This window comes from Sus scrofa, chromosome 18, assembly GCF_000003025.6.
Source record: "Sus scrofa isolate TJ Tabasco breed Duroc chromosome 18, Sscrofa11.1, whole genome shotgun sequence".
In the NCBI taxonomy this organism is placed as follows: domain Eukaryota; kingdom Metazoa; phylum Chordata; class Mammalia; order Artiodactyla; family Suidae; genus Sus; species Sus scrofa.
This window is the reverse complement of record NC_010460.4, coordinates 45774276-45800000: the sequence shown is the minus strand read 5'-3', so window position 1 is coordinate 45800000 and position 25725 is coordinate 45774276. Positions and strand designations below refer to the sequence as shown.

At 39.5% G+C, this 25725-nt stretch overlaps 1 protein-coding gene across 5 annotated transcripts in view; it reads right to left on the bottom strand.

Annotated features, from left to right (window-relative positions):
- Window positions 1-25725, bottom strand: part of SKAP2 (src kinase associated phosphoprotein 2) — a 176820-nt gene that overhangs the window by 13748 nt on the left and 137347 nt on the right. For 3 of the 5 annotated variants that reach the window (XR_002340310.1, XR_002340309.1, XR_002340311.1), the window contains exon 11: window positions 25050-25162. Coding sequence is in view for 2 of the 5 variants with exons in the window: in XM_021078833.1 (XP_020934492.1) it covers window positions 12507-12599; window positions 25050-25162 (206 nt within the window). In the remaining 3 variants the exon portion in view is untranslated. Of the gene's footprint in view, window positions 1-9731; window positions 12067-12497; window positions 12600-25049; window positions 25163-25725 lie in introns of those variants that run through there. The other 2 variants (XM_021078833.1, XM_021078832.1) reach the window with 1 other exon arrangement.

Genomic DNA, 25725 nt, shown 5'->3' with positions numbered 1-25725 from the left:
TTTTACGTGGCAATTTGCTAAAAATCTTTCATTCCTTGGTTTGGCTAAATATAACTTTCCAAAATGGGCTGTTTTCTCAGAATGTCAGCAAGACTCACAAATGAATGCCGTTTTTCCTGCACAGCCGATATCAGATCAAATGGAGCATTTTTCAGACTTTTTTTTTTTTAATGAACAAATACCTCACTGTCATCTCATTGTTTACTTAAAACCGACATGTTTACCGAGGACGGCGCAATCACATTTACCCCACTGAATTTCTTTGTTTGCCTTTTTGCAGGGGCCCACGGTCATCAGCATAAGCAGCACAGTTTTTAAGATCCTTGAAGAGAGCAGGTAAAGCAAACGCACGTAGAGAGCAACCATATTAAATAGTCATTAGGAAACAACCGCTAGCAGGAAAGTGGTTAACTATTTTCTCCAGCTCAGATGCTGTTCAAAGCAATGAATCCCCCCCCCAACCCCCCAAAAGGAACAGATGATCAGCACACGCGCTGAAGCCACAGGGATGCGCGTGGATTTCCGAGCGCTTTGTAGAATACAAATGAATTATCCTCATTCTTTTCCTAGCAGAGCATATAGGCCAGACCTCATTAGAATTCAATATCACTCTGCTTTTCTAATGTTAATGTACCAGTTATATAAGAAATACGGGGTGGGGGGCGTGATTCCACAATTATGTTCAACATGATATCATAATTCTGAAAACTGGACGTAATCTTTGTTAAAGGGAATTACTGCATTTTACCATTTTATCTTTGGCTTCTAATGCAACTTAAATCCCCGTTCTAATAGTGGGTTATAAGAGGCCTTAATTCTTTGTGTCTCTCTTAAAGCTGCAGTGCCTACCATACTGGCTTTATGGCTTTTTTTAAAATGCCGTGACTAAAGATCAGATGCTGAAGGCTCCGAGGCCATCTCCCTGTGAAAGGAAACGCAGCACATTACATTAATAAACAACTGTAGGAGTTTTCTTCATCCAGGAATAACTCAGGGCATTAAGGCTCGAGGTCTTTTGTCTAGAGTGTGGCACGAAGTGTAATGAAAACAAAAACACCAACACATAAAAATACAATTTATGCTCTTTTATCAAGCGAAGAAAAAGTTGGTTAACGTTTGAAAAGGGAGCAGTAATGTAAATTTATTGACAATTTTATTGTAATAATTAGATGTTTACACAGTGTGGACATTGTGGCTAAATCACTTTTAGCATGTTTATTTGCAGGGAGCTGTTTTCTGGGCACTGCAGCAGGTTCATTAAGAAGACGTACTGTATTAGGACTCCAAAGAAACAACCAGCTCCCATTCTGCCCTCCTCTGCTTTATATTTACCCAAAAAACCCCCTGCAAATCATGAAGTCAAAGCCAGAAATCCCTTCATAAGGAAAATGACTTCCCTCGCGGCCCCGAAAGAGCTTGAAAATAAATCTTGTATTGAATATCTTCCTAAACAGCCTTAGAGAGACCACCTTTAATGACCGTAACTAGCTTTTAATATCTAGTGTGGAAATGGAAATCTGCTTTTGACTAAGAATAAATTATAGCAGAGCATTAGGGAAGCTCTGGCTTCCTGCTTTTCTCCAACAAACAAACAAACAAACAAACCCCCCCAAAAAAACAAAGCCAAAAAATTAGTATTTGGTTTGGATGAGAGGCTTTTCTTCTCAGTACGTTTTGAAAGAGAAAAACCTCTTTAGAGAGAAATATTTCTTTTAAGCAGTCTCAAACCAGACTAATGGATTAAAATTGCACACTTGAATAATCTGACTAAATTTAAAAATCTCTACCTGGCTCTCTCCTATTCATTTTTTTTTTTTTTTTTTTTTGGTGCTTCTGTACTAATCTTCAATGTGCTCCTCTGATATGGTTTTCAAATCTCCAAACTGAGCTAAAATGGAAATGACAGATTTTCCGTTAGGCAAAAATAGCAATGAAGTGCTAGGAAACGTACATTGTGAATAAAATAATCTTTAGAAAAGAAGATATGAAATGAGATTATTTTTATAGTATAACATGGATCCAATCATAGAAGCATATTTGGGGTAATTATATCAATTTTTAAAATTCAAAAACTGTTTAAAAATTAAGGCACTAAATGCTAAGCTATGCTGTATTTCCAGCCTTGGTTTATACTTCCATTTGAATTAAGTAGAAATCAGTACAGAGTATTTATTGCTATTAACCACAGCACCAGAGGAAGCAAAGCATGGTATACTTGGAACTCAAAATTCTCAAAATTTAGGAAGAGGGGAAAAAGTTTTAGGGCCGAGCTTTAATCGCAGTTACTACATGCACTGTTTTCTCAGCTGCTGTCTTCCTCTTCCTAAGGAGTTTAGTGATGAAAATACATTATGAAAGTCATGGTTTTCCAGTAAAGTTTAAGATAATAAGAGAAGCTCTCGTTTTAGAAAATGAGTAACAACAGGTACACTATATGATTATGTTTCTAATAAAGTTAATGGAATTGATTTATGGCTTAAAATAATCAAGGACTCACAGCACTGAACATTCTTTTAAAGAGAAGTGCTACACATTAGCTCTATACCATAGTGACATTATCAAACACGTTACTGCAATTATAGACATCATAACATTATCGATTATAATTGCTGGGCTAAATAATGGAAACTTGCAAGACATTGTATGACAACAAATATAGTTAATAATCTTAAATAAACTCAAACTTACTTCGATATCCACGCTTTTAAGTAATTCAAGACATGAGAAATGAATTTTTTAAAAAACCAGATCACGAAAGCCATTATTATTTGAAGGAATATGCTCAATTTTTTTAGATAATTTCAATTATTTAAGAGTCCTTTGCATTTTTTATTAGCTTTGCCTAAAGTTATAACATTAAAGCATTAAGGTTACGTGTAATGAGGTTCTGGTTTGCCCTCATTTCTACGTTCCATATTTTCACAAACTACAAATGGAGATGAGTGCTAAATTACAAAGCTAATTCTATCAAATAAAATCGTCTCATTCTTAGATATGCAGCTGAAGAAAATGTTTAACTACACAGTGTATATTCACATACAAACAATCACAGGTACCCATCTGGAAAAAAAAAAAAAAAAAGATCACGGAGTGGACACTGATCAGAGGGAACCTGTACAAAAATTTTCCCTAAAGTGTCTGTTAAAAAAAAAAAAAATTCTCTGCCAAGTCCAACCAGCTACAAATAACATGTACCTAAAGCAGCCTATTATTCAGATGGATAGTCTTAAATATCGAAAGTTTGTTTTGACATTTTACAGACAGAAGCAACATCTCTGTCATTGAAATCTCCATTACTAGAAAATGACCAGAGCTTGCAAACCAAGGGCTGGATTCAAAAATGTATTTAAGATTAGAGAGGAATTTAAGCTCAAACTCCTCAAAGATGACGGACATCAATTCTCATTAGCAAATAACAAAACCAACAGCTCATGAACAGCATTCTGAGCAATATTATAGCTAGTGCTGAGTGTTAAAAAAATTGTCCCTTGCTCACTTTTGGTGTGAAGACATTTTTATTTTGACCCATCGTTTCATTTCAGTTTTCACACCCTCCAGTGCAGGAAAGCCGGATTTACACTGCTGTTGGGTTTTTAAGGCACCTCCCAGTATAATTTCACTTGAGCATAATTACATCCTGTGAGGGCGACAGACCAAGGCTGCTGGTATTTTGCAGACGAGGAAACTTATTTTAGGACCCAATGCATTTGAGAACCGAAAACAGAATTTTGCTTGACTCCAATTCCCCTTACGACCTGCTCCGAACTGCACATCCCTGGGACGGCTCTGTCCCCAGCTGAAGGAAAAGAGTCCTTTTTCCTAAAGGGGTCGGGGTCACTTTGGCTTCCAGAATGATATTTTACCAAAATTGGCAGTCACTCTATAAAGGATGTTCACTCGCACACAGCCCTCTGGTTTCCCTTACAATTCAACAGCTACAAGCATTTCAGAAATTTTCTAAAAAGCCATCTTCTCTGAACCAACATTGAATGAACCCCTGCCCCTCCGTTTCCCTCCTCACGTTAGAAGACACACACAGGAGAAAGGACCCCTGGTTGGCTCCCAGGTAATCGCCTGGGTTCAGCCATAACACAGTCAGAGGACCTTTTATGTCTCGGGGCACTGCTGGTGACCAAACCTGCTGAGCACTGCACGAGCCTCAGGCTACCTGGGGCTGTTCCTTCCCTGAGTTTACGTCCTGTTTCCCTTAGACCATGAGTCTGCTTGGGAAAGACTGCGGCCGAATTCTATGTTTGAAATGCCCCTAGCACACAGTTGGCACTTAAATATAATTATTCAAAATGGAATCATTTAATTAGCTAGGAAGAGAAATAGAAGCCCTGAGACGATAATAAAGAATACAGCAAATATGCTGACCGACTGAAGCAAAGCAACAGATAGAGACCAAAGCGCACTTGCAAGATGCTACATTTCAGGTTTTCAGTTCAGGGTGCACGTGACGGGATAAACACATAGTTTTATATACCTTGCTTTTGCCGGGTTCACAGAAAACAGAGAGCACGGGTGATGTCGGTAGCTCCGCTGAGGACTAGGAATTCTCTGTCTCATGCCTCCTGTGACTTAGCTCCTTGGGAAAGCTGGCGGAGGGAGAAAGTGGTAGAAAGCCATGGAAGCAGGGAAGGATGGCGACTCCACAGAGCGTGAGTGTGCGAACCAGGAATTGGGAATGAGTCGTGTGTCCATCTGGATGGAACAGGTTATTTTACACCAGTGAAATCTACTTGGTGGGCAGCTGGAGACCGGGACAATGTGAGGTCATTCGCTCCCTGTCCTTGAGGAGCATGACATTCTGGGTGCCAGGCATGGAAGCCTTTCAGAGTACTACACAGAACCAGAGACTCCTGGGCAACTGAACCCCCTTGTTTTGGGCTATCAGATGGCCAGTGCTCCAGGCTGCACTTGGGACCATTGGGGGGCCAGTCTCACCCCTCCCCAGGCTAAATTCCAGAGCCCTCTAATCCATGTTTGTTCTTATCTTCTGTTCCCCAAACCCCAACCAGTCTCCAACCGCTGAGATACAGAAAGATCTAAAATATTTTTTTATTTAGAAAACAGAGACGACTTTCATGTTATGCCCTGTACAAGGCATTATGTAGATGCCCAAGGAATAAGACCTTGTACTTAAGTGCCAGATATTTTCTTAAGAGAATTCACATCTCAACAAGTAGAAAACGTCTTACGTCAGACATCACTCAGTTACAAAATCACACAAGTTTTATAATGACGTTTATACACTGACTGTAAAGGGCTGAACAATTTTATTTCTTTGCCTTTTTAGGATTGCACCTGTGGGCACACGGAAGTTCCCAGGCTAGGGGTCAAATGGGAGCTGCAGCCACTGGCTCACACCACAGCTACGGCAATGCTGGATCCAAGCCTCGCCTGCAACCATAGCTCACGGCAATGCCGTATCCTTAACCCACTGAGCAAGGCCAGGGATCAAACCCACATCCTCATGGACACCAGTCAAGTTCATTTCCACTGAGCTACAAAGGGAGCTCCTGAACAGTTTAATGATAATCTTTTAAACTGCTTTTTTTTTTTTTTTTTTTTTTTTTGTCTTTTTGCTATTTCTTTGGGCCGCTCCCGAGGCATATGGAGGTTCCCAGGCTAGGGGTCCAATTGGAGCTGTAGCCACCGGCCTACGCCACAGCCACAGCAACGCGGGATCCGAGCCTCGTCTGCGACCTACACCACAGCTCACGGCAACGCCGGATCGTCAACCCACTGAGCAAGGGCAGGGACGGAACCCGCAACCTCATGGTTCCTAGTTGGATTCGTTAACCACTGCGCCATGACAGGAAACTCCTAAACTGCTTTTTTTCTAAAAAAAAAAAAAAAGAAAGAAAGAAAACAAAACCAAAACCAAAACTGTCCATTTAAACACCATTCCCCAAAAACAACTAATTGGAAGCTATTTGAGGCAGAAGCAGTCAGCTTTAAAGTCCTCTCCAAAGTTGCCTTGCCTGGTCAGTGTCCTTGGGCTTGACCTGAGGAGATGGGAAGAATAGAAAAGGCTCCAAAATGGTCCCTTTGCCCAGGGGATTAAGACCTGACTGCATCCATGAGGATGTGGGTTTGATCCTTGGCCTCACTCAGTGGGTTAAGGATCTGTCATTGCCGTGAGCTGCAGTTGTAGGCTGCAGATGCGGCTCAGATCCCACATTGCTGTGGCTGTGGCGTAGGCTGGCAACTGCAGGTCCAATTGGACCTCTAGCCTGGGAACTTCCACGTGCTGTGGGTGGGGCTGTAAAAAGAAGACAAAAAGGGCTCCCTTTGGCATCGTGTCCTCTCTTGACTATGGTGCCTTGACTTTCTATTTTCAGCCAGACTGGAAGCTCACGGCTAGAAACGCTCTAGCATTAACGTTTCTTCTCCATTGCGCATTAGCTGCTCTGCATGACACAGCCACCACGGTCTGCTTTAAGACTACATGTGGCAAATGCAGCTGACCAAGTGTCAATTCCCGAACGGCTCTTTTCCCACGATCCAGACTCTATAAGAGTGATGGCATCATCAGCAGTCAGTAAGCCTTCTAGAGCACCTACAACAGGCAAAGACTAGAATTAAGTATTTGGTCTGAATTTGTTACAGTACCGGGAGGCAGAATGAATTGGAGGGAGGGAGATCTGGTAACTTACTCCTCCTGGACCTCGGGACAAATTATGTAACCTCAGTTTCCTAACCAGGAAAATGGGAAGAAACAACAGAAGGGTTGTTAGAAGGACTGACTGAAAAGCACACAGCACGACAAGCAGTCAACACTCAGTTAATATTAGCTGTTGCTATTAGGATCTTAGTTAAACTGCTATCATCATTTTGACATGACAGTAAAGAATGCACGGTTTTCTAAATGGACTCTCCTGAAAGCTGGAAGGGGAGACAGTGTGTGGGAAGCTCCTTATTTACTGGGATTTTCTCCTCTTCTAAAGCAGTCACTTTTTTTTTCCCCTTTTATAAAAAAAAAATTTTTAGGGCTGCATCCGTGGCATATGGAGGTTCCCAGGCTAGAGGTCAAATCAGAGCTTTAGCTGCCAGCCTACGCTACAGCCACAGCAACGTGGGATCCGAGCTGCGTGTGCAAATCTACACCACAGCTCACGGCAACGCCAGATCCCGGACCCACTGAGCAAGGTCAGGGATCGAACCCGCATCCTCATTAAAGCAGTCATTTTTAACGTGCCTACGCTGGTGGCATGAAGTTTCTCCCTTGAGAGTACCTATGCGACACTCTCCTCAAACAAGAGTTAAACGGCTGCTCAAGCCACAGAGTGGCATCTGCTCTTAGTCTAGCAAGAGTGATATTTTTACATAATAAACAATAAACAGACAAGTCTGTTGTGTACTACCTGAGTAATAGCTAAGAGAAGAAAACAGTGAGAATGGAGAAGAGAGAAACCTAAGGAAACATTTTTCAAGGTCCCAACATGAGGAGAAACACTTGTAAGATGGGCTTTGGGGGCAATTTCTCGTTTCACGTCTTTGCACACATGCATAAGGATTTTAACTGCTCAATTTCCAGCCCTTCTCCCAGCCTTACAGACCCCAGCTGAGCACTGGGAGGCCCACACCTACTTTCTTCGTTTATGTTCCTTTCATCTTGGGACTCAAAGCACTCAAGTTAAAAGAACAATACAGCTTTAAAGAAATAGGATATGAACTTTTTTTTTAAGACAAAAAAAACTGAATTATGGTTGGATTGGGCAACTACTGTGAAACTTCCCACTTTCAGAAATTCCTTTTTGATCCATCCAAGGCTTCAGCTAGACTGCTTCCAAGATCAGAAGCTTGGATCAGTTATTGCTCCGGGGGAACGCAGGGCAGCAGGGATGTGGGGTGTTCCGGGAAGTGTAAGGACATTACTTGCCCCACGTCGCCTGCGTCACCCGTGCCTTCTCTGCAAGAGTGACAACACTAGACCCAGGAAAGGGAGAGAGGAAACATCCAAAGACTGGCTGCCACATTCAACTTTGCTGCTCGTCACAATCTCACTCAATTCTGCTACCAGCAAAGCCAATCCAATCTACTTGCTGACGGTATTATGAGGATAATGAAGCTGCTTTTAAAGACTCAATACAGGGGACTGACTTTTTTGACTAAGAGAACACTGTCAGTCAGAAAGCCAATGAACTAACTGATAAAGGCATTTTCTCTCCCAGATTTAGAGAAGTCAAGCTCTTTTCTTCTTAAATCTTAGATTCTGGGGGGGGGGGATCAGTTAATTAATAAACATTTACTGGATACACACCATATACTCTGAAGTATCATGCTGGCAATAAATCATGTTTCTGGTCAAGTAGCGACAGAGCAGATTCTACCATGGAAAACAAGAAAAAGCCCCTGGAACACAGCGTTAACGAAATGTCATTCCATGTACAAAATTACAAATACGTTTGTAAGTTTTTACTGCATCAGAAGCAGAATGTTACACTATTCGAGGTCCTAACAAACATTCTAGAAGAATTCAACTACAAGGCCGAGGACGGTAATATGGCTGAAGGTGAGAATGTCCAGAAACCCCCTGTTGCCAATCCAGAGGATCAAGTGTGTGAGTTACACGTTTGATTGCAGGTTAAATTTGTAGAAAGATACTTTAATAATATACTATTTATTTGTTTCTCTGGATTTCAGAATACTCAGGATTTTACTTACAAACCAGGCCATTTTAACAAATGCTTTTATATTGTGTATATGAACTACATTCCTTTAGGCTCTGAGTGAATCTGTGTTTTCTACGGTATGATTACGTTTTAATCCCCACCACTTCCTTCTTTGCCATATGGATTGCTTTTCAATATTCTCCAGTCTACTGAACTCAGGAGAAGTAAAAGTAACCTCTGTACAATCTATGTCTATAATTCCATTCAACAACTGAAATGGGAACAAGTGATTTATCTGAAACGTGCAAGTACTTGGATTTGAAAATTCTCACAATGCTGCACTCAGTCTTCCTGATGAAGTTTAAGATTTTCCACCACGTGTGTGTCAGGGTAAGTGTTCTCGTGGAGGCTGAACTGCAAACCTGGATTTCTAGTGTACAGCTCAGCTCTGGGTTCTGGTTTTGAATCATGACCCTGGGAGGCAGCAGGCTCTGAAATGAGCAGCAATAAGTTAGACTGAAGAAATTATAGGAAAAGTAGGAATCACAAGAGCTACGAGAGAGTCTCGACTGGAAATACTTTAGAAACAACTGAATGGAACCTCTCCTCTTTGCGAAAAAGCCTATATCCAACGCTAATGGCAAAAACGCCTCCACATACAGAGAGTTCACCTACAGATGGTTGAAAAGTGATTTTCTATGATCCCGTAATACCTTATATAATTATCTGTAATTAAATTAGCACAAGATAAAAATCACCTACTTAAAACAATATAAAGTATTCAAAACAATTGCTACGCTAAACAACATTCTTTTTCATAACAGAAACTGTCATATACCACAAAGTGGCAAAAACAGAATGGAGCGAGCCGTGGTTAAGTGTAAATCCTACAGCAATGAAAGTAATTTGTATTATCCTTACTTCTTTGAATAAATTCAGATGACATCCCTATTTCATTTCTTCATTCAGTTTGGAGGCCAGATGGCATTAGAATCATTTACTTCACCTTGTTGTGCTTAATTACTACAATCAACACACTATTTTCCAAATTAATCATAACAAAGTAATTTCATTAGTAACACAGCAGGCTGTTGAATTATTAGCATCATAACAGTTTGCAAACAATTAAACTTTATTTGAACCTTAAAAATTTGCAGAGTGGAACATTATTGTAAGATCTAATGGCAATAGAGGACAAATTCAGTACAGAGCAAATAATCAAGCAAAATGCTATGTAAAATATGACTTACAATCACCTTTGGAAAAAAATGAGCTCTCTGACTGTTCATAGAAAAACAAATAAAAGCTAAGCAAACATAATGAGAACACAGCAATTAGCATATTTTCTAACAAGCCCTGTTGTTTAAATTCTCATTAATGATATTATTACGATCTTGAAGAGAGGCTGATATACTGTCAAGGGTGTAAAGAAAACTTTCTTCCTCCTCCTACACGAATGATTTCACCACATGAACATAAAGTAGTCATGAGCGGAAAGGATTGGCTGCTTTTCCTGTCACATCAATTAAAAATGTTTTATTTCCCTTCTCCCCTCCCACCTACATTCAAGTTTGAAAAGAACAAAGGCCAGAGGAGCTCTGGACAGAAGTAGCACTTTTTTTCTGTGCCATCACCATTCAGAGCGGCTCTCTGGCATCCGCTGGCAAAGGACTCCCTCTCCTGGATTGACTGTAAAAGGAGAGGCAAAAGCCTTCGAAACGCTTTCGTGTCGAGGGAGTTTGTGTCTGAGGGGGGAGGGTTCCAAGTGGGCTCCTTTGCGACGAAAAGCTGCTGCCATCTACTGGCCCAGGACTAAAATCTTCCCTTAGACCAGAAGCAGCAAACCCGCAGCCGCAAGAAAGTCTATCGACATTTGCAGCAGAGCCAACAATTGCTTTGGCTTTTCAATCTCTCAGGCTTTGAAAACCAACCTACTTAATTCATCTCTGGTTGCCTCGCTTTTGCCGCGATGATTTCGATCTATTCCAGTGGCTCTCTATTAGGAAAAGATTAACAAGTGCACAGATGACTCTCTGAACGCTTTCACTTGACAATGCCCAATTTATATAAACCAGACTTCACCCACAATCCCTAAAATTAAGATTTTTTTTTTACATGTGAAATCAGGTGACCACAGTATGGAGGGGATAAAAGTAAAATATAAACTGGGAAATATGCTTATAAATAATAGAGGTTTTTCAATATGGTCAGCTCATTTGCATGGCTCGAATCCTTATCTTTAAAGCAAAGATCTGAAAAGTTCAATAAAGGCAGGACCTTCTAATCAATGATTCAAGATTAGCAGATTATATCTACTCCAAATAACTGTCCAGTCAGCAGCATATTCTGATATATATTAAGGCCATACTGGACCCTTGCAGGCCTTTAAAATACCTTTGATTTCAAATGTACATGAAAAAAATAACGATCGAACGCCACAAACCTCCCTCTGGAAGTCCGGCTACCCTCCGCGTCGGGCTAAGGTTACCCTCCCACTCACCTGTTGCCATATGCTCCCATCATGACTTCGACACTCCCCTCTCCGAGCCGTCCTGTCCTCTCATTGCTTTGAGAAGCACAGCGGAGGCTGAGAGCTGCAGCGCTGGACTCTGACGGCACAGTACCGATCAGGCAGGGTAAGAGGCTGCTCGGCTGTGCCTTCTCACTTTGAGAAGACACTGAGACTCTCCACGCCATCATTATATCATACGAGTGGCAGAATGGGACCGCTCACAAATTTTTTATTTCATTAAATTTAAAGAGAACTACAGTAGAAAATGTCGGCAAAGCCATCATGCAACCAGAGTATTTGTTACTGGTAAAGGGCTTTGCACAAACCACAGTTCTGGTCTGCACATGTGTTGCAGAAGGGGCCAGCTCCTCTCATTTGCAATTCCACCATTTCTCTCTTGTGGCTGTATTTGCCAATCAGTAAAAATTCTTTCATGAAGACATGCTACTACTGTATGAAAAATAAATACTAAGATAACTCATCTACGATGTTTTAACAAAACTACATTCTTCAGCTAGCAGCTACCCAAAACGTGCATGATATATTCAGTTGAAATGTCTATGAAATTATACATTATACCCTAAAAAATAATTGATATCCAGTATTAAGAGAAATTACAACTCATCCTAAAAGTAGCAATGCTATGTGATACATATGAAATAGTGCTGAAGTCTTCACACACATCAAATGAGTAAATAAAAACTATGATTATTTCTTTGCAAGATAGCAACAGGTATAATTTTACTGCCTGCATTTAATTTACATTAATATCCTTCCTTTAATTTCACATCAGAAGCACTTTATAAGGAATGCATAAAATAACAAAGACAATGATGTTTAACAAAACAAAGAAAGGTTATGAGCTGTCACTCGTGTTTTCACGATGACTCCCCATCCCAAGCATTTGCAGATGAGCAGAAGAATCTTCCTTTTCTGCAGACAGAAAGGGAAAGTTGCATTTTAATTTTTTTTTCAGTCAAAATGTTGATTTTCCCTGCTTAGAGAAAAAATTACACTTTTAGCCCAGGGGAAAAAAAAATGAATGTGTGTTCAATATTTTGTCAATTCGGCTCCTCAGAAAGGCCATAAAAGTGGTATTTTACTAAAGAGGAGGAGGTTTGGGAAAACAGCTGGTTATTCTCAAAGGAATTTTCTCTAAATAATCTATTTATTCCCAAAGTAAACTCTCTGAAGTTATTTTTAGAATAAAATCAGATTTTTCTTTAAAAAAAGAAGATGATTTGGGAGCATGATCTTCGTGTTATCAGAAAACTATAAAGACTTTTTAAAAGGCAAAGACTCATAATGCAGAGACCAAGAGAACATATGAGCTATTACAGAATATTGGATTAAAATGTACTTACCCAGGACTCTCAAATATCATACATCTCCATTATGTAGGCTTTCGGCACCAAGCCAATGGCTCCCTTCATTTCTCCTACCCACCAGCCATATCTATTGTATTCCTAATTGAAAACAATATGCAATATTAACCTTTAGACTGGTGTAAGTACAATGTCGTTTGTGTGCAACTTCTTAGAAATGTTATTTCTTTTTATAAAGTTATAGGAGCTTGAGCTGCAAATTGAAACATTTTCATCTTTTTGTTTGTTTCTGGACACTTTAAAAATGCTGTTAGACAAAGATTTAAATGAACGTTTAAGACAAAGCCTGTTTAGCCTGTTGAGTCCAGCACGCAAACACAGAAACAGTCACCTAGGACAGGAACCTAGCAAACGAAACTGCATGAGGAAGTCGGTTCCCTGGGGCCCTTTTCCTTCTCTCTCCCACCCCCCCCCCCCCGCCCCCCACAACCTGGGGGACACCTTTGACCATGTAAACACCCCTGCTAGAGGCTACAAGGTCACAGCCAGGATCCTTATGATACTATCTTTGCCTTCAAGGAGCTTATCATCTAGCAAGATAGAATTATATATATTTTTTTAAATAAACTGCTTAATTTCTAAACTCATATGACCAAAAATGATTTAGCATGTAGGAGACATGTCCCTTTTTAGGAAAAATCTAACACATGAGAGTAGGCATTTTCAACAGAGAAGCTAGAGAATACGAAAAACACGAATAAGCTGTCCCCACAGTGGCTTTCCAAAATAATTCACAAAAGGGCTCCTTTTAAAAAGATTCCTGAACGCATTCATTGTTGCTCTTATTGACAACAAACTACATCAGGTAAAGGACGAATAGAGGAGATGTAAGGGTGGTATTAGAGTCATCCTTAGAGGGAAGCTCAATAAGAAATAAAAGTATCGCAAGTTATAAAGGCAAAATATTAATCTGGCTGTAAAAAAGAGTGATGGATGAGTCATTTTTGCGTTTGTTTTGCAGCATGAGCTAAACCTGTGCCTCCTCTGCTTCCCTTTGCCTCCACTGACAGACACACTGCTGCTCCAGGCATCACGAACACTGTAACTGGTCTCATTTGTCTGCCAGATTGACTAATGTATTTTTAGCTCAAATTTATTTATGTTTAGTGGGATACAAACAAAGTAAAATGAATTACAAGTTTCAAGAATAATATCTTCCAAAAAGCAATACTCTGAAAAAGCATTGTAGGGCCCAAATTTAATTTTTCATATAAGATAAATTTTTAAAATCAATCCCCAAAGTAATTCAATAGGCTATGATTTCCAACATCAGAGTCATAGATAAATGTGCATATGCATATTGAGTTACATGCGGGGAGGGAATGTTAATATCAGTACAGACTTAACATCTGTATTGATTACTAGCTATGCTATTGGCCATCAGACAGGAAACGCATACAATTCTTCCATACAAATGTAGCAACATTCCCATGTGTGTACGGATATGCAGCCTGTCAATAGATTATAGGATTCAAATCTATAAGTGCTTTTTAAACAATGAGATATATCAGATTTATTGTAAGAATAAGATGGAAGGAAAAGAGGGGACAGGCCTGATTTTAATAAAGGCATAGCTTTGGCTTATGAGGCGTAGACTCAAGACTGGAAGTTGAAAAGTTCACTGAGAGGGTGGACTTGGTGGACAAAACTCTCCAAGCAATGAAAATAGCCTGATGCCCAGAACTCAATGAAGAAGCCCATCATCTGTGCAGAATAAGTTTATCAGAAGAAAATACCAACTTACTGAGGGCTGTGATTAGCAACCATTATATTCTAATAGGTACCTAGTAAAACTGCCCCTTTCAATTTTTGAGGCAATGAATATAATTAGAGCCGAATGCTTAACAAAACAAATGTATTTCACCTTGCAGACGCGAAAGGCTTACAGTGTAAGATTTCAAAATGGATAGTTAACAGAGTAAGTCGAAGAGTGAAAGCTCTTACGCAGTGTCAATGCTCTTACGCAGTGTCAATCTAAGAGTTTTTCAATGGATTATCAAGAACGAGGAAAGGAACCAGTGCCCTAAAGGGTAGAAACAGAAAGAGAAAGAACACCTTGAGTGAGAGCAGACCCAAGCCTGCTTTCAGAGAACGGCCTGCAATCTGGGTTTCAATGTTTCGATTCAAATTACAAACCACAAAGTTCACATTACTTTTTAATATTCTGCTTTGATGACAATCTACACTCTCAATTAAGGGCATATTATTGTTCTCAAAAAGCTCACTCCCATCCAAACTTAAGAAATTGATATCCAGCAAATCACTTCAACAAAGGACCAGTGACATACTTCATACATGAGAGACTTTCGTATGGTGGTAGCTGATAAGAGTCATTAAATAGAAACTACAGGATTCAGCTGTAAACAAATCCCTGAAAAGGAACACTTCAGGAAAAAATTAAGTTTTAGACTAAAATAATCTTAAATGCTTCCCTTAATTAATTTAAAAGAGTTGAAAAGCATATGAAATACACACCTCATACAAGTCCACTAAAATATCACAGGTTTAAATCAGAAAAGGGTAAAAATAAAAAACCAGAATGTTTATTACTTTACATTCATAAAGAATTCCAGATAGCACTCCTGTGTGGAATTAAGAGGGAAGATAAAATACAGTGAGATAAAAATCTAGTAGGCAAATTGATGGATTTACACTGCAGCCATTAGAGTCTGTCGGCAAGACTGCAAACACAGAAGCTTTTACTTTTGCCATCACCGCCCTCTATATGAGCCTCCTGAGCAACATGAATCCCAATTAAACCATTTGCAGCCTATACGTTGGACGGAAGATGCTTCTCGGAGTACAGCGCTCTCAACTTCAGCCTGAAGATCCAAGAGCACCCACGGTTTCCTTTGGAGGAAGAAAACCTGCCTTTGCCTTCCCTGTTTGCTGCCCCCAAACAAATGTGATTATGGATGATAGATTACTTACAGCGGAAAAGAATGCAATCCATACAACGCTGTCTCGCTGTCCACATACTAAGTGTAGCATGGGTCTTAAAAGTCACAGGGGGTCATTAAGAAAAGACAACCCTCAAACCTTATCTTGTTAATAAACAAAAAATAAAGAGACAAAACCATACCAGGCTGCCATCTAAATCTGGGGAAGGTTAGGAAGCATCACGTCATCCTGATGGCACATGAGATCTCAGGTACAAGAAGGTCTGCCATCTGGTATCCTTCACCCTACGCGGCTCTTAACATCAGCTGAAATGCTAACACAGGCAAGTGGCTGTACTTCAGGAGGACTGATAAAATAATGAAGAGTCCTTTAATCTACAGGAAACCATTCTAGTCAATTTATAAGAAATATTGCATCCCTTTGTAGGACGTGTAATTATTTTCTATTAATCATGTGCTATAAAGCTACATTATGCGGTTATTCTGTTATCACTAGAAAGAGGCCTGCAGTCAGCTTCTGACAATGTTAGGTAATTACTAACACAAAGCTTCTTTCTCCTCCCATGGTATGCTATCAAGATCCAGAGGTGTAGTGATGCTTACTGTATAAAAATAGTACTCAAAAGAAATTCAATATCTGCAAAATGGATGGCTTCAAGGCAAAATGTAATATGGCAGTCAAAGAAGCAAAAAAGCCAAACTTGCCCAGTAATTCGAGACAATAATCATAAAGCAGTACTGAACAGCTCTGATCTAACTCTGTTTTCTATTTTCATACCATTGAAATAGTTTTTATTTGTTTTGTTTTGTGATTAAAATTTTAGGCCTCAATCATTAAGTAATAAAGTGATTATGTAATAAGGCAGGAAAAAAAGGACTAGTTTTGATAGAGTGAAACAGACTTTATCCAACACAAGAGCAGACATATGTCCATGTTTGCTCATTAACTAAACCTTCTCTCTCTGGCAGTGTATTATTTTACCCTTAAATAAAGCCCCAACACTTACTTAAATCCTTTTCAGCACCATGATTCTCATTTCTTAAGTATGTGAATCCACTTTCTACAAACCATATGGGAAAAGAATTCTGCCTTAACAGAAACTTGAAACATTAATAGATTTTGTGATGTACCACCCCTTTCAGAAAGTGGATACCAATCTGTCTGAAAGAAATAGGTGTTAGAAAGGTTAAAAGACAACATTCCTTTCTTCAAACATGTATCTGTGCTTCGAAACATACAAAGCCTGGTATGGAAAAAAAGGTAATTTTACTCACCAAACAGAAACTACACTGAGATTCAGAACCAGTGGACTTTATCACTGTCTTCCAACTGTTCATTGTGACATTTTCAAAAATTTTTTTTTCAAATTGTTCACAAACATTGTAGTAGCACGAAAACTACGTAACTATTTAAAATACGGAAATACTTTCTTCAAGGCTGCCTCTTCGATCTCTTACTTTTTATTATCTCCAATTAGAAGCTTTATAAGAATCATTTCTTATACATCCATCATTTCAAAGGTTCTCTTAATATGCCCCACAGGAACTTGACAACTTTGGTGTTTTACTATTATTATCTACACATTAACTGCTTGACTCTTAGTCTCTTAACCTGTTAAATGAGGAAATGGACACTAATTATTTCTAAAGCCCTCCCTAATGTTTGAATACCACCATTCATGAACCTGCTTTAAGCCCTGAGTCTCTTACCAGCTTATGGAAATCGGCCTCATTACTTTATAATTTACTAGACAGGTTTGATTCTGAGTTACTCTAACTCAAAGAATCACATTTTTTTCTCCATGCACTGTGTACTCCGTTTTTAAAGACAGGGAGACAAAGGACAAGTAAGGAAGGTGACAGTAAGGACTTAATTCCTATAACAAATTCTATCTTCCAGAGTCAAGACACATTTAATCCAAATTTCTACACAGTCAACATTCACGATACCATAAAGTAAAAACTCTTACTCAGATTGATGATTCGCAGGTAGTCTCAGGCAAAGAAAATCAACTCATGCTTAGTAGAGGGTGGTCCCGGCACTTGGTGTATTTCACCAACCAGTACATGACTCTGTTAACTCTTCCAGCTGCCACTGCTCTAGTTCAGGCCTTCACTGCCTCACTGTGGACGGGGGCATCATCGACTCAGCCTTTCTCTCCTTCTTAGAAACTGGCTTCTTAAGAACTTACACCAGCTCCCCAATGTATTAATGACAAACGCCTCTGCTTGGCCTCTTCCCACCCTGCTAGCCACTTCTCTCACTGCTCTGGTCCACAGTCCAACCTTCCATGCTGCTCACGTTCCTGCCTCTGTACACAGGTGCCCCCTTCCCTGGGGCTGTCTCCCCTTCCTCATCCGAATCCTAACCAGTGACGAAGACGCGACTCAAGCTACCCAGCTTTCATGAGGTTGCCTCCAAACTGTCTAATCCATACTTACATCTCCCATTTCAAGCTGAGCATTTATTCCTCAGTAGATTTTAAGCACTTTAGTTTTGTCTCTTCAATCAATAAATAAAGTACAAATTCACTGGGATCATAGCAATGTCATACACTTAATCCGCATGCCCCACACTCCAGGATGTGTGTGAGATGTTCATTAAATGGGTACCGGATGATGGAACAGGCTCTCTCTTCATCCTGGAGGATGCGCCAGCTGACTATCCTACATGTTTTCTTAAAAGGTGTAATTTCCAACAGGAATACCTCTTCTTTGTATACATTAGACACACTTGAAGAATTTTAGCAATGATAAACATTTGGTTCGGATGTATGTTTAGCTTCACAGTCTGAAGTGTGTTGCTCTTACTCGTGGCTGGCTGTTGCCCATCAAGCTTTCCAATGTGTTATGTCCAAAAAGCCTAAATTCCACTTGCAGAAAGAAAGATACCTACCTACCCTTGCAGAACCGGGACCAAATAACTCCAAGTTCTGTGAAAAAATGACTTTGGTTGAATTTATTGTAAGTACTGAAGAGGTTAAGACAGAACCTGCAAAGGCAGAAACGGTGGGGCAGGTCGACAAGAAAATCTTCTGGGTTTTCAGTTGCTGCTTCTTGCGATTATTTTCTCACAAGATCTAGAGTCTTATCCCAGCTCACTACGAACTTGACATGAGCCCTTGGGCAATCCCCAAGTTCTTTAGGGATGATTTTTTTGGTTTAGATTTATATCATTCTTTGAGCTTCCCCAATAATCCAGTTACATACCTAACATAAATCAATAGATCTAGTTATTATATATTTGGACCCTCACAGAATTAGCTTTATGAAATCTGTTGTTATATTTACTATAATTTTTTGCTGTTGAGGGTAACATCTGCCACTGTTACTCCTTTTTTTTTTTTTTTTTTTTTTTGTCTCTTGTCCTTTTTTTAGGGCCGCACCCGTGGCCCTAAATCCTTTTTTCAATTATCCCTTTATTTATTCTTTTTCCCAATTATATGGAGACTCAAAATTTTCTCATCTATAAAGTGAAGGGCTAGCACTAAGGTTCTCCTACCTCCTTTATGATTCTATTATTCTAAATTCTTTTTTTTTTTTTTTGTCCTTTTTAGGGCCACTCCCGTGGCATATGGAGGTTCCCAGGCTAGGGGTCTAATCTGAGCTGCAGCTGCTGGCCTACGCCAGAGCCACAGCAACGCCAGATCTGAGCCGCATCTGCGACCTACACCACAGCTCACGGCAATGCCAGATCCTTAACCCACTGAGCGAGGCCAGGGATCGAACCTGTGTCCTCATGGATGCTAGTCAGATTCGTTTCTGCTGAGCCACAATAGGAACTTCAACAAATATTTTTTCATTCCCTCCTCCTGCTTTCCCACTATGCAGTGTAGCCAAATGCCAGGGCAACAACCACAACAAAAGGAGTATTTTGGAGTGCGCTGTAAGGCAACCTGATTATTACGCGCTGTTCCAAAGGGAATATGACTTTTAAAGAGATAAGGAGGGAGACATCTCAAAAGAGTGAGAGTGTGCCAGGCAGAGGGAGGCTCTTGACTTTTTCAGTTGGGGGAGAGCAGAAGGGCATTAAAAAAAAAAAATCATAGATTTTTTTCAATTTAAGTTTTTTTTTAATTACCAACATGGTCCTTTTCATTGAGGTTCTTTTGTTTTGCGCCTGGAAAACCTTCGCCTGTTCCATGCAGAATCGAACCGTGTAGGCTCTGCGGCCCCAGCAGCCCCTCCGCCGCCCCGCGCTGCCGTCTGGTTTCCCCTCTTCCTCGCAGACCACTCCTGAGAGCCGGCCTCCCCTTTCACCTGCCGACGTTTTCCTGCAAAGCTCCCTCCAGGTTGCGTTAAGAGAAACTAGGGAAGTTCTTGAGCATGTTTTTTGCAAGTAGGTAACAAGAGGAGACCCCCGAGCGGAACCTGAACAACTGACGTAATTCGGTGTGTAGCGCTGTTTCCACCAACTGCCTGGCACCACCGGGGAGAGGGGGTGCAATGTCAGGTCTGCCTCCTGTGCTTCACCTCCCTCAGGCCCCAAGGCCCCCGTACAGACTGAAAGCCATCAGACCCTGTCCAGCGCCGTTTCGAGCAGAAACACTCCTCCTCCTTCCCGGAAGACTCTAAGATACGATGGTGCCCTGGGAAGCAGCTTCGCATCACCAGCGTGTGTCCTATATCAAGATGTCCCAGTTGCTCTTCGGCAGTGGTTTTGGTATTTGGGGCACAGGGTCAGATGGTCACAAAGGAAAAAACCACAAGAGCTAAAAAGTAACTCTGTATTTCCCTCTGCCAATAGAGGTCAGCAAGACTTTCATTGTATTTTATTTTTCTGGTGGGTCTGAAGCCAAAAAAGCCCTGGTAGCAGAATCTTTACATTTTCACAATGAGAAGTAGATGATCAAGGACAGTTTTAATTCACCAATCACTGGGAAAAAGTCACAAACAGACATAAGGGGAGGCCATGCTTGAAACTCCAAAGAGCACACTCTAAAAAAATGCCCTTTTTATTGTGTACTAGTGAATACTGTCAAGCTACATTTCCTGTTTTTGACTTCATGAAATGTCGCCAAAAGCTGCCAAGTCCAAGTCAGATATGTCCTAGACTAGATGAAATATTCCAGGATTCTTAACTCTCTTATTTTTCTGTTAATAGCAGACAAAGCAGCATGCCTCTTTCCTGCTGAAGCATAGCTCTCCTGTCATTAATTCTCTAAAAATAATTTATTGCCTTAAAAGTAAGGACAGGAATGTGGTTAGCAATTTACTGACAAGTACAGATTGAAAGATACACTAATAGATGATGTAAATCCAGTACAGCAAATGGAATAATATAACCAAGGAGATATGCGGGACTATGGAATATGCCTATAGCTATATAACCTGGATTCTGCCATTAAAATGATAACATTTCATAAACACAATACTATTAACTAAGATATTATGTCCATCTCTAAGGTGATAATAAAATTGAAATGCAAACCTGTTAAGAGAATTTAGCATGATTTTAAACAACCCGATTCCAAATAAATAAGTAAATAAATAATAAAATATTTTCAACCTCAAATAAGATTTCCTCCCCATCAAATAAATCTGAAACTAGGGCTTGTATCTCAGAGTAACTTCACTAACAACATAGTGGTCATAAAAATTATATATTCCACTTTCATTCATCCCTACAAAAGTCCTTTTTTTTTTCCCCTTAGGGGAAGAAACAGGTTTCCAAATCTCCACTAAACTATTAAAGTAGGCGAAGTGTTTAAACACATGAAAAAAAACAGCAGCAATGCTTTATGAAAAGACCTATAAGCAAAAAGTTATGGGCTTGTGTTTTTAGGAAAGCAGTATTTAGATTTATTATTAGTGAGGTTCAAAGGTTAAAACCAAGAAAATGCTGGACACTTTGAAGGAGGAGCTTGCTCAGCTGGGGTCACATGACAGCTGCTAATTGGAAGATGTTAGAAAGGGAGGAGGGAAGGGCAGGTACCTGCTTCTCTTCCTCCTTTATTGTAACATTTGATTTTCACTAAAAGATAGAAAAGGAAAGCTGGTATTTGCATAAACTCAAAAGAGACTTAAAATAAACAAATCAGCCCCAGGCTGACTGAGCACAGCTGACACTCCATCAAGGCTTCCTTTGCAACAACAGAAACAGAACACCAAATTTTCAAATCAAGTATTTCTACAGTGAATTTTAATAAACAGAGCCTAATCATCAAACTAGCTAAGTATGTTTGTCCTTACAGTTATAAAGTTAAAATACTCTTTATTATAATGCATGCCATTTTGTTTCCTGATTTATCTAAATATTTGTACTGAAAGAACACATCTTTTCTTAACCTATCTTGTGTTGTCTTTTTCAAAAAGATTATTTTCAGAACTAACAACTTCCCAGAAGGTGAGTCAAATCAATGGATAATTAAATACCACAAACTCTAGATCAGTCCATTTGAAAAAGGCAAGTTGTATTTCTTCGAAATCTTTTAAATGGTGTTTTTCATTAGAAAGGACATGGCACTAATTTTTTTTTTTTTTTTACTAAATACACATTTTTAACATCTCTCTAAATACTGTTAGACTCCTTAAAATGCATTCTTCCTTAAGTATACAATTTTTACATTTAATTCAGAATGATGAAAAGAATTTCCATGATTAATGCTTATACTTTATTGACATGAGATAGGAAAGTAATAACCCATAGCTAGATTTAAAGTTGGATTTATGACATCATTTTGATTGTGCGCATTAGCTGCAATTACCTGCACCACTCATTCTGAGCCACTAGATGGTGTAAAAAATAAATTCAAATGGCAAAATTGCATTCCTTCATCACAAAATCTAACTCTACAAACGATTAAACAAATTTCTAGGCACCTAACAATGCTAGTGATTTCTATACTTACTGAACTTTAAAAAAAAACCTACTGATATATAGCATCAGCCCTACTTTGATCTAAAAACAGGCCCTTTAAAGCAATCGTTGGCTCTCTTGTTCTCAGAGCCTTGAGTTCTGAATTTATAATAACACCCAGCATTCAAACTGCCATGGTCATGCACATATTAAATAAATTTATGATATCATTTTGTGGCCATTTTTTGCCAAAGTTTTGATTAAATACTGGAAGACCAAGCAAATATAAAATTAGAGTCTCCAGAGGTTCCTATCCGAACTTGCCCAAAGCCGCGTAGGGAAGAGTCTTTCCAAACACATCCTGACTCCCAAAGCAACCTGACAAACAACAGCCAAGATGCCCATCCATGGCCCACAATTTGTCCAAATTCCACAGAGGAAAACCAAGTCTCCTCTCTTTCACCCTCACCAAGACCAACCTGCCCAATTGTATAAGGACCGCAGCTGGGTAGATGTGGGTATTTGATCATCCAGCCAACGCGGTGCTATGCTGGCGTTGCACAGCACCAAGTCCTCTTTCAAAAACCACAATGAGCTCCAGATAAAATGGCCCTCGCTAGAAGGCCTCTCATGAAATGCCAACGGCGGAACTTTAAGCCTTGTGAAAGGCTGATAAAGGCAGTATTTTTGGTCAGCCCACACCCAAATAATAGCCGTTAGAAATTTTAGATGAGAGTATATTCTTCCTACGAGTGGATCACACACTGGCCTTCGCCCTACGACAGGCTGAACATATAAAATTATAATCTCCACAAAACAGGTTTGGGGGAACAGGAATAGCTGTCCCCGGAATCCTAGAAACCTGATACACACCGACGATTGTACTTTCAATTTCACATCCACTGAAAATGATTTTCTGAGGCGATGGTAGAAATAACACAAGCCAAGTGAAAGGGGCTTGCCTGCCAGCCTGTCCCAGAGCCTGGTTCTCTGAGGCTTTCGGCAACAAAGGCAGCTTGAGTCATCAAGCAGACTTCGAGGGCAGACCCACATGGGCTTTGGAAGGTTCCTTTTTTACCAGAGGAACAGAATAGCTACCTGCCTTTTATCCCCGTAGTCTGAAATTCCAAGTGGAAACCAATCACTTATGAATGAATAGAATTAATTTTATATGCAATTTTACACACAATTTAATTTTATACTGCCAAATTGGTAAAAGAAACTGTGAGCTAAGTAAATTTCAGCAATGATTCCAAGAAAGTTTCTTGTCCAGAACTGAAACTAATCAGTTTGCTTTCTATATTAGGGAACCAACTCAAAAAGCTGACTACTGAATGCTCTGTAATAGGCTTAATCCAAGAGTTGTTAATATGGCTATTTATAGCTTCCAAGAACTGAAAGCATCTTTCTTAAAACAAAACAAAACAGAAAAAAACCCCATACGAGTGAGCAAAGGACTGAGAGAAATGAGACAGGTCTTAGCTTTGGGCATCTCAACTAGCAGTTATCGCACTTGGCTGTATTTACTATTTTCCCTTTGATAATCTACAAGTCCTTATATCTCATTTTCTTTGGATTCCTGGTGCCTACAAGGGGCCCCCGAACATTATAGGTACTTTATAATAGTTTAAATTAAACACAAGGAAGGAAGGAAGGAAAGAAGGGAGGGGGAAAAAAGGAAGGAAGATAGATACAAGCTAAAAAAAAAAAAAAAAAAAAAGAGTGGAAAGCCCTGGTCTGGGAGTCAAGATGCCTCGTTAAGTACTGGCTCTGGTGCTTTTTTGACCCAAGTTCCCTCATCTGTAAAACCAAGGATAGATACATGACCCCTAAGATCTCTCACTGGAATGTTCGAAGATTCTCTGTGTATGTTTTACGCACCAGTCAACTAGTGTTTAAATCAATAAGTGACCTTATTTCCAAATTCCCTTTTGTATCTAACAAGTCATATTATCTTCCCGAAAAGTCCAAGATATTTCTCTAACCAACAAAGCACATTAAACTCCCAGACTCATGATTTATGTAACATTTCTCTACTTAGATTTAAACAGTTTCCATACATCATTTGTTTCTAAAGCAGCCTCATGAAATAGATTGGGGCAGGTATTTTTTAATCCTCATATTATAGTAGGCACAGTTATGACAGGAAAATTAAAGGAGCCCACACATGTCATTAGAAGTATATTCAATTAAGAAACTTGACTTTTAGATCTAAGGACAGAAAGATTTTGAATAATCCAGAATCTTAAGAGGCAGGGACAATGATTTTTTTATAGGTGAGGATGAGTTCACAGCAACATACTTTTCTATTATGTTTACAATTACAATTATGTTAAACTTTTTAAAAAATGACAGAAACCTGTCTGAAAAGTATTGCTCTTAAATTGTCGGAACACCCAATGTATTTACATAAAGATGAAAAACTTGTTCTATAAACACAGTGTTTCCAGTAGTGAATGGCAGACAAAATCAGAATAAGCACACAGAAGAATAAAAAGGAAGAGGAAAGAAAAACATAACAAATAACCTAATACCTTACAATGTTAACTTTCACATAAGTACATTGTTTCTGGAGAAGGCAGTGTGTGGATGGGAGCCAAAGGCTGAAGTGATAGGTAAACACACTGTTAAGTTGAATCCTGTTATCTGATTGTGTTCAAAATTTGATTACATTTCACTTGACAAAATAATTAATTATTGTGAACTCCCAATTGTTACCAAGGACCTAGAAGAATTCCAACTGGCATTTTCCCCAGTGCTGCAAATCCAAATGCATGAAAATCCAGCTTTGCAGTCACCCTTTACAGGTGTCATTTTGGGAGAACTGCTTACCTTGCTTAGAATGTAAATCACATCACCACGTTTAAATGACAGTTCATCGGAAAGATCTCCTGTGCAGTCCCACAAACCCTGGTAAAAATTAGCATAGTCTGTGCTTTTATCTCCTAGGAAGAAGAAGAAGGAGAAAACAAAAATTAGAGCTTTCCTGTAATGGGCCCTCATTTAAAACTGAACCAACAGCAAGTAAAGGGCCACCCCAAATCACCAAAATGGTCTCCTTCAAAGAACAGTTCATGACATCCACACGAGAACCCTACTTTGGGCTACCAGCTAATTCAGGACCATTTTCAAAAAGATCTGATTTCGAATGCCTCTTTTTTTCCTCTCTCCCTTTCTTGTTTTTACCTAACACTTGTAACTGCAACATGTTTCTTCAAACCCGCACCTAAAAGTTCCTTCCCATTTATTTTACATAACAGACCTAAGCCCACTTGCTTGCTCTGGGAAGAGTCAGCCATCCTGCATAATGAGCAGCAGCCATGAGATGTGATAAACTTGTTGTGAAAGAAGCAGCTTACAGAATCTGGGACATGTCATAAAATAATAACAAAGGACCTGAGGTACAAACACAACCAAACAAGGTAACAAAAAAGCTTATTTTTTTTTTTTAAATTCTAAAACATAAAACTGGCTAAAGGAAGAGAATAAAGTGAAAGTAATCCGAGGG